Genomic DNA, 10255 nt, shown 5'->3' with positions numbered 1-10255 from the left:
GTGACTCGTGACAAACACCCATTTGGCCAATCCTCATGAAGCAAAAGGAGGTACTTGATAGGGGAGACCGAGAGGGGTAGCATTCGTAAATTACAGTCAAATCAAAGGGCAACCTTAAACTACATCAATACCAGAAATCCCAATTCGGTCCCCGTAAAGCGCAGACGGTTCCGCTTTCCCGCTTCTATAAGTACCCTACTGCTGCACCCCACTCATTCCTCATTTATCCACTTCATTTCTTCATTATCTTTTTCTTCGGTTTTAGGGTTTCTTCTCTCTCTTCCTTAAAGTCGTTCTCAGGTTTCTTTGAGCTCCAATGGCGCTGGAGGTTCAGAACGGGGGTGCGAACGGAGGAGAATCGAAGGCCGTGACCTTTTCGGCGCTGAAGCCTCAGCTCTTCGTGCAGGCTCCGAAGGCCTCCGACGCCCTGCAGTTTTACAAGGCTGCTTTCGGGGCTGAAGAGGTCAGCCGTACCATGCACCCCAAGAGGAAGGCAGACCAGGAGCAGCCTCTCATTCTCTCGGCTCAGGTCAAGCTTGGATCGACTGCTTTCCTCGTCTCTGACGTCGTCGATGATTCTGTTTCTCAGTTAGTCTCTCTCTCTCTCTCTCTCTCTCTCTCTCGCGGTTTTGCATCTCTGATATGTTTTTCTTCAGATCTTTCATGTAAATGACTAATTTTCGCTGTCTATTGTTCCTTAACGCTTGGTTTTGTTGTTTTCTCCTCTCCTGGGAGCTCTGTGCGTTTTATAGTCTTTTGTGCTCCGAGGACTGGTTTATTGTATATTGCTTGTTGTTCTTTGTGGTTTATATTCTGATTTATATTTCATTTTTGCTTCTGATCTTGTGATTTTTTAGAATACCTTTCATATTAGGCAGTTTTTTGGTCTTTTAATTCGCTAAGGTTTGTAGTTTTCCCGGATTACATTTGTAGCTTGAATTATTTGCGCATGATAGCCATCTGATTTTGCTGTTCTACGACTTTTTCTTGGTAATGTTTGTGAAATCTCTTTTATTTGCTTCTTTTTCTTTGGACCTATCTCATTGTTAACAGTTGCTCATCTCGTTGGCTCATTTTCTTGATGCTTAAAAGGAAATATTCATACATTTTTGGTGTATTCAACTGTTTTAACTTAATTGTCCATTGTCACTGTTTTAAACGCTGCTTTTTGGGTTCATTGTATCTCCGCTCTTTCTCCATATTTCCTTTTGTACTTTTACCATGATTTTCTTGTTGAATCTTAACCTATTTGTCTATACAGTTGCTCATCTCGTTGGCTCATTTTTCTTGATGCTTAAAAGGATTTCTTTATACTTTTTTGGTGTATTCAACTGTTTTAACTCATTGTACATTGTTGCTGTTTTAAACGCTGCTTTCCGGGTTCATTGTATGTCCGCTCTTTCTCCATATTTCCTTTTGTCTTTTTGGTTGATTTTCTTGTTGAATCTTAACCTATTTGTCTATACTGCTGTGTGGGTATTTGAATTATCATAATTTATCTTCTAGCCATGGTTGAAACATACTTGATCTGCTTTTGAAATACAAATTCGAATTCAAGTTGCTCTTCCAAAGGCAGGATAATAAATGCTTTTGATTTCTTTCCCCCCTCGCTCTTTATTTGCTTTTAACTTCTGTCCTGGCACTGATAACGCTCAGTTATGGCACTTCCTCTCCCAACCGTTTGTGATTCAATGCTCGGATGGATTTAACAAACCCTACTTTGACCAGGGCCAAGCCGGAAGGAGTAGTTTTTGCATTCTGCCTGGAGACTGAGGATGTCGAAGCCGCGCTCTCCAAGGCGGTGGCGGCCGGCGCCGTCCAGGACGGCGAGATCACGGAGGGCGAAGGCCCGTGCTGCGGCGGGCGCGTGGGCAAGGTCGCTGACCCCTACGGCTTCACCTGGGTCATCTGCTCTCCTGCGAAGGAGTGCGTCGACGTGGATGCCTAGACGCCGTCTGATGGAGATATTAACTCGACTGTCCGATTTTCTCTCCGTTCCATGCAGTGGTGGTGGGCCCTGTAGGGAATTAGGGCAAAAAAAAAAAAAAAAAAAATTAGGCCTTTGTCCTATTTTAATAGGGTTAGGATGCTTGGAGTGATAGATGGCTTTTTAATTTTTGAAAGAAGTTGGAATGAAGTTGGAATATTATTACCGACGACTTTATTTGCTACTGTTACTAGTGTTTGGTACTGTTGGTAGACAGGTAGTATTTTGCCAATCTGAATTTATCTAAATTTAAAATTTCCTATTGCGATTAAGTAATATTTTATTGTGAGTTTGTGTGTATGCTTGAGATATACAAGCAGGAACCTGACCGCCTCGTGGTTAATGTCCAATGCTTTTCCGTTGAATGACTCGATTAGCCTCAAGAAAACTGAAGTGCAGTTTTGGCCTCTTTGTTTTGTTACTTGGACATGTCATCCTTGATTAAAATATCTTTAATATCTGCTTATTAAAAAATGTCTTATGATGCTGACATGTTTTACAAGATCTAAAAATCTTAATATTTTATTTTTGTTTACGCTCAACAATGTACAATGTTAATTTGATCAGTCTTTGCATGATTCTAGATCCTTGTATACGCACCTTTACTTTCAATTCGTTGAAGGAAAGTTCTTTTTAAAGAGAACTCTACCTCTTGTAGAAAATGACAAATAATTTTTATATTTTTTCATGGTTTACAAATATTTATATGAATTCTCATAGTTGTTGGATTTAGAGACTATCCAACGGTTGTAATTAAAGTCACAATAAATAAATAAAAATAAATATATATTTTTTAATAATCACCATCTTGACTTTTACTACCAATCAAGCAAAACATTACATCCGGGGATGTTCCATCAACAATCAACAAGAGACAATTAAGTTCGGACAATACTTGAATTTAGCTAATGTAACAGGCTTCGTGAGCATATCTGCATTTCCATATGTGTGGATCTTTAATAAGTAGAACTTGTCACTTTCAATTCAACCTCTAACTGCATAGCACTACACGTTAATATGTTTCGTGCGAGAGTGGTAGACCTGATTTCTTACTAAGTGGATCACAATCTGATTATCACAAAATACGTGTAATATATCCTGCATAGCACTAAGTTCCTGAATCAGTCTAGTTAACCACAAAGCCTTCTTACCTGTCTCTGCCAAAACTATGTATTTAGCTTCTGTGGTAGACAAAGCTGTAGTAGGTTGTAACATAGCATTCCAACTAATGGAACCATTAGCCATGGTAAAAATGAAGTCAGAAGTAAATATCCTCTTATCCAAATCACCTGCATAATCGGAGTCCACATAATCCTGAATATTATAATTATTAATACTTTCAAACAGGATACCATAATCAAAAGTGTCACGCAAATATCTGAAAATTTATCTCACCGCATTCCAATGCGTTCTACCTAGATTAGCCATATATTTATTTACCAAACTAACTGCATATGACAAGTTTGGTCTATACATACCATAGCATATATCAGACTCCCTACTACACTAGCATAAGGCATACTAGCCATATCCAACTTATCTTCATCACTAGGACACAGTTTAGTAGACAACTAAAAATGAGCAGCTAGAGGCGTACTTATCAATTTAGTCTTATCCATGTTAAACCTTTTCAACACTTTCTCAATATACTTATCGTGTGACAACCACAACTTCTTCTGTAACCTGCACCCAGATCCTTTATCTCAAACTTATCCTGTAACCTGACTTTCAACACATTTAACCCATCAGTACTGTTAGAGGCAATCAACATGTCATCCACATATAGCATAAGGATCACATATACACCACTGTTAAGCAATCTGAAGTAAACACAACTGTCATAACTACTTCTAACATACCCAATCCTCAACATATAAGAATCAAACCTTTTATACTATTGTCTAGGGGATTGCTTTAAACCATAAAAAGACCTATTTAACTTACATACTAGTTGTTCTTTACTTTGTTCCACAAACCCCTCCGGTTGCTCCATAAAGATATCTTCTTCTAACTCATCATGAAGGAAAGTTGTCTTTACATCCATCTGTTCCAGATCTAAATCATGCATGATAACCAATGCTAACAAGGATCTAATAGAAGCATGCTTAATAACAGGAGAAAACATTTAATTTTAATCTATACCTTCTTCCTGTTTGTATCCTTTTGCTACTAATCTGATCTTATATTTTATTTATTCTCATTCTGAAATAGGTTATTTCTTTCTGAAAACCCACTTACAACCAATCAACTTTCTATCATTGAGCTTTTGAACCAACACCCAAGTGCCATTCTTATGAAGATACACCATCTCCTCAACCATGGCTCCAAGCCAATTATTTCGTTCAGAACTCTGAACTGCATTTTGAAAATCAGAAGGATCTCCACTACTAGTAATCAGAGCAAATGCAACTAAGTCCTCAAACCCATAACTAACCAGAGGCTTAACATTCATCATTTCTTTGCTGGTGGTTAGTCCTGTAGGCTCATGTTTATCACCTATCTGAGGAATTTTTTGAGGAACTGTCGCCTATCTCACTGTATCCTATGCAACAGAATCAACAACAGTAGTCTGAGTATTACCTATACCTGAATTTTGAATATTGTCCAACTCCACCTAAATAGGTACTCCCGCTGAACTAGACTCCACCTTCTTATTAGCATTCTTCTTCAACATGGCTTCCTCATCGAAGACCACATCCCTGCTAATGACCACGTTCCGTGCTATAGGGTCTCACAACCGATATCTCTTCACCTATTGTTGGAAACTAAGAAATACGCACGATTTGGACTTAAAGTCCAACTTTGATCCGTCCCATTCTTACACATGCACATATGATGGACAATCAAATATTCTCAGCACAAAGTAATTTACTGGCTTACCTGTCCATATCTCCTCAAGAACCTTTGCGTCAATAGTTGCAGAAGGAGACATGTTTACTAGGTAGCATGCCATACTTATTGCTTCTGCCCAGAATGACTTAGGCAGACTAGCCTAAATTCATACACACCTTGCCCTCTCTAGTAATGTTTTGTTCATCCTTTCAACCACCCTATGTTGCTGTGGCTCATGTGGAACTATATAATGCGTAGTGATCCCCTCTTCCTTATAGAAGTCAATGAACTGACTGTTTTTGTAAAAACCCCAAAAAGATATATAAAAGATTAGTAGATTGATTTAAAAAAATAATAATAATAATAATTAATTAATTAATTAATCGGATTTAAAAGAAAAATAAAAAAAATTAATTAAAATTTATTTTTATTTTATTAATAAAATATATTATTATTAATATTAATTAAATATATTATTATTATTATTATTATTATTATTATTATTATTATTATTATTATTATTATTATTACATCCTGAAGCTTAGGATGACTTCTTCTTCTTCTTCTTTTTCTTTACTTTTTCTGTTCTTTATTTATTTCCTGCAACTCTTTGTAATCTCTCTCTCTCTCCTCACGTTCTCTCTCCCTCTCTCCTCGATTTCGTGACGGATTTTTGTCCGATTGAAAATTCGAAGATACCATTGGACTCCATTCGCCGCTGCCGTCATTTCTACAGAAGTGGATCGGTGGTAGGAGCGGCGTAAGCATATTCCCTAGGGTAAGCCATTTTTCCCTTTTTCTTTAATTTCTTACAAAATATAAGCCCAATTGACGAACGGACACCATCACGAGAATCTAGGGATGATTCTCTATAAGTCTAGTAGGATGGAATTCTCATGGGGGTGTCGGGTCAAAACCCCAAATTTGGGGTGCGGCGATTATTAAGGGGATTATTTTTAATTAATTAGCATTAATTTAGAAATGCTAAAATATTAAGCATCTGGGACTTAAGTAGGATTTCTAAAATTTAACGTCCAGGTGAGCGCCGCTGGTGTAATTTTAGGACCCGTAGGTAAAATTTAAAAAATTAAGTAGGGATGTTAAATAATAGTTTAAATATTAATTTGAGGTATATGGAACCTAGGGAAGGCTAGATGAATATTATTTCGGAGAAATAGATTAATTAATCTGGGAAAAATGTAAATTTCAGGAGTTGAATTTTGAGCGCCAAGGGCGTGAAATTTTGTGTCCTAAAGAATTTCTCAGTAGTCAGGTAAGGGAATAAACTAAAGCAGTAATTTTCCATGCAAATTATTATTGATTATGAATAAATTTATTTTCAAAAAAGCATATGTTATATTGTGTATTACGAATAAAATGTACGATTGGGAAAATACTGCTATGATGATTAAAATGTATATGTATGTATGAGATGTAAGGAAATCACAATTTTAGAATATGAAGTATGACTTTTAACAGCATATGTGTGACATGAATATTATTTTATGTGAAATGTATTATGATGTAAAAGATTTTACGAACAAAGCATGATTTCAGGTATTATGAAAATATGAGTTATGTTGTGATAGTTTTGACGATTATGTGATAAATGATGTATTTTCAGAATATATATACCTGAAACAATTTTGGCGCGAGACCATATATTTATGTTATTGGCACGAGGCCGTATTTATGTTTTTGGCGCGAGGCCATATATTTATGTTATCGGAACGAGGCCATATTTATGTTATTGGCGCGAGGCCATGTATTTATGTTATCGGCACGAGGCCGTATTTATGTTATTGACGCGAGGTCACGTATTTATGTTTTCGGCACGAGGCAGTAATTACTATATTTTTGGCACAAGGCCGTAATGATGTTATATGTATGTTCATGTATTATATGTTATTACAACCAGGATGTTAGTTTAGTTCAGTTCAGGGCTCGGTACCGTAGCTATATGTGTAGATCAGATATCTATGTCAGATTAGTGCTAACCATCCCACGAGGGGATGGGAGATGGATAGTTGATGTGGCTTTCAGTAGAGTGTGGACGTCCACCTAGCAGTCTGGACCAGGGTGTGGCGGGCTCATCGTACTTACAGACATATTTGATTCGGCAGTGGTCGGCCAGCCATTGTCGGGTCCCACCTTCGGGTTGCACAACTCGTCATTAGGGGTAATACATGACACCAGCTAACTATTCATCCTGGGTTTGTTTTCAGTACTACAGTTATAACAAATGATTTTATGTATCTTATGATTTATTAACAGATGTGAAAATATATGTTTACCCAGTTTGATATGATGATGTTTATAGAATTATGAAATGTACCGTATACGTATAAATGTATTAAATATTTATGTTACCACACAGCTGTATTTAGTTTATTTTCCCTTATTGAGAAGTGTCTCACCCTCGAACATTAAATGATTTTCAGGAAATCCAGTGAGACCGGCGGACTAGAGCCGCCATTGAGTGATTGGAGCTTCCCTACTAGAAGGGTAAGCATTGAACTAGGATCGGGAATTTTTTTTATTTAATCCTAGTGTTATTTTGACTTTTGGAGGTTGTATATCATAACAGTATTTTGATGTTATAGAAAGCTCTGGTATTATGTTTTATGATTGGATGTTTGAGATTTTATGTTTATTGCTGCTAGGTTTTTCGCTGTGTTTGACAGGTGTCCCTACTACCCATGGGTTCAGGTTGACCATTTTATTTATTATGTGATATTTTATGTTAAGAAATTGAGGGACGTTACAATTTTTGTACTCCAATCCATTGTCAGATCTCAGAAACTTCACTTGTTTCCCTGCTTGCTTCTCTACGTGAGCTTTCCATTCCATGAACTTACTGAATACCTCACTCCTGTGCTTCAGAAAATACACCTAGACTTTCCTAAAAAAGTCATCAATAAATGAGAAAAAATAAATACCACCATTGTGAGATTGTACCTGTACTGGACCTCATACATCTGAATGAATGTACTCCAGCACCTCCTTGCTTGTATGCTTTCTTGTTCTGAAACTCACCCTGTGTTGTTTACCAAACAAACAGTATTTACAGAACTTAAGCTTACAACAAAAATTACCTCCAAGTAAGTTGTGTCTGTGCAGCTCCTGCAAACCACGCTCACTCATGTGATCCAACCTCATATGCCACAGAGTAGTATCATCTGTATCTGTATCTGAAGAGGTTTAGCTGCAACCCCACTTGTCACTGTGCTACCCACCGGAGTGTATAAATTGTTTCTCAAATGACCATTCATTACTACCAGTGAGCCTTTAGGCACTTTTAGCACACCATCCCTAGTTGAAAAAGAGAAACCATTACTGTTTAAAGAGCCCAAGAAAATCAAATTTGTTTTTTTTTGTTTTTGTTTTTTTTTGTTTTTTTGTTTTGTTTGTTTTTTTCAGATTTGGAACATGTCTCACATCTCTGATGGTTCTAACCACACCATCAAATATCCTGATTCTGACCATTCTAATACCAAGAATACCACAGGAAGCATTATTACCCATTAACACTATTCCTCTAAAGATTGGTTCGTAGGAGTCAAACCAGTCCCTGTATGGGCACATATGATACGAGCACGTCAAATCCAAAGTCCAGGTATCGGCTAAGTAACTGGAACCTGTAGTAATAGCCAAAAAATTCCCATAAAAAATTGATTAACTGCTCTCCACTACAGTAGCCTGCTCAGTCTTCTTTCTGTTCTTTTCCTCTAAATCTCTTTTCCTCTTTAGACAGTTCTTCTTCATATGCCCTTCTTTCCCACAATAAAAACAACCACTCCTCCAGTTTCCACTCTTACCCCTGGATTTGGATTGAGACTTCCCTCGATTCCAATTACCCCTGCTAGAACTCCTGCCTCGCTGTTGGCTAGACTCATCCTTAGCCACCAACCCTTCTCCATGTCTTGGATGATATGATTTGTAACAATTCTCACTCTTCAGAATGGCAATAGTCACCTCATCAACTGTAAGAGTCTCCTTACCTAGCAGTAGTGTGGTTTTCAAAGTATCAAGTGAACTAGGAAGCGAATACAATATAATCAGTGTTTTATCTTTCTCAATTTTTACCTCAATACTCAACAATTGCGTGATTATCTTATTGAAATAATTGAATTGGTTTCTGACTTTTGTGCCCTTAATCATCCTCAACTAATACAACTCTTCAAATATAGTCTATTAACTAGGGGCTTGGACATATAAATATTCTTCAATTTTTTTCAAAGTTTAGCTGGTGATGTTTCATTCAACACACTGTATTTAATTTCTAAAGCTAAATTTAAGCAAATGGTACTTCCGCTTTCATTTCCAGCTCCTCCCACTGATCATTTGACATGCTCTTTGACTTCTTGTCTTTTCCATATAGTGCCTTTATCAGTCCTTGTTGGACCAACACATCCTTCACAGTGCTCTGTTACAAACTGAAATTATTTTTTCCATTAAAGGGCTTCACCTTGAACTTGGCCGTCGAAGTACTCCCCCTTAAATTTTTTTTCTCTGACGTCAGTAGTGACGTCAGCACCTGTAAAATGACACTAGCACCAGCGCTTGCATTAGCTTCTGCGTCAGCGCTCCACGGGGAGGATCCACACCTCGACCCGCACTTTGACCCGATTCTGAATCTGAGTTTGTCACCTAATTCTGGCACCGTTCATCATGTTCTTCATCAGTGAATTTTTTTTTTCCTTTCGAATTTTTTTTTTCACACCTTCAATTTAAAAATGATTCTCCTTCAATTTAAAAATTTCGGAATAATTTTCTAGCACCTGATTTGAATCTTCACGTACTTCAATCCGATCTGAACAAACTGCTATGATCTTGAGCACTCCTGCGAAAAAACTTTAGATCTAAAAAAAATTTCTTTCGATTTGATATGATCTATCAGATTTGCACCCAATTAAAATCGTGCTCTGATATTACTTGTTGACGCACAACGATTTTAATCTTTCAATCAACAAAATAAATCACACAAAAAACATTCATAGAAAAATGGAGACTAGAGATTTTACGTGATTCGGTAAGGTTGCTTATGTCCACGGAGCGTTCACTTGAAGAAAAATCCATTATGAAATGATGACAGTACAAGATTTGATCAGTCTTTCCCTAATCCCAGATACCCTGTACAGCCCTACACCTTCAATCTGTTGAAGAAAAGTTCTTCTTAGAGAGAACTCCTCTCTAACTCTCCTTGCACAAAATGACAAACAATTCATATATTTTCTCATGACTTACAAACATATATATGACACCACACAACCGTTAGATTTAGAGACGATTCAATGGCTGTGATAAAAGTAACAATAAATAAATAAAAATAAATATATTTTTTAACAGTTTTTATAACAAAAAGCTGACGGTGAATAAGTTTGACGTTGTAGGGGCATACATGATAATTAATGCAGATATTTAGGTCTATATCTT

General features: G+C 37.0%; 1 protein-coding gene across 1 annotated transcript; it reads left to right on the top strand.

Annotated features, from left to right (window-relative positions):
- Positions 1–214: 214 nt before the first annotated feature.
- Positions 215–2259, top strand: LOC131155527 (uncharacterized protein At5g48480). The gene is made up of 2 exons (XM_058108744.1): positions 215–588; positions 1729–2259. The coding sequence occupies exons 1-2, from the start codon at positions 317–319 to the stop codon at positions 1946–1948; spliced, it is 492 nt and encodes a 163-aa protein (XP_057964727.1). The 5' UTR covers positions 215–316; the 3' UTR covers positions 1949–2259.
- The last annotated feature ends 7996 nt before the right edge of the window (positions 2260–10255 follow it).

The sequence above is a fragment of the Malania oleifera genome, chromosome 5 (assembly GCF_029873635.1).
Source record: "Malania oleifera isolate guangnan ecotype guangnan chromosome 5, ASM2987363v1, whole genome shotgun sequence".
NCBI classification, from domain to species: domain Eukaryota; kingdom Viridiplantae; phylum Streptophyta; class Magnoliopsida; order Santalales; family Ximeniaceae; genus Malania; species Malania oleifera.
The sequence above is the reverse complement of the archived record's forward strand: the minus strand, read 5'-3'. Positions and strand labels throughout refer to the sequence as shown.

What these genes read in the sequence shown, in the direction of transcription:
- LOC131155527 (XM_058108744.1), top strand. Translation starts at nt 317, where the DNA reads ATGGCGCTGGAGGTTCAGAACGGGGGTGCGAACGGAGGAGAATCGAAG. An exon ending in GTCGATGATTCTGTTTCTCA is followed by an intron (nt 589 to 1,728) that starts GTTAGTCTCTCT and finishes TACTTTGACCAG; the next exon opens with GGCCAAGCCGGAAGGAGTAG.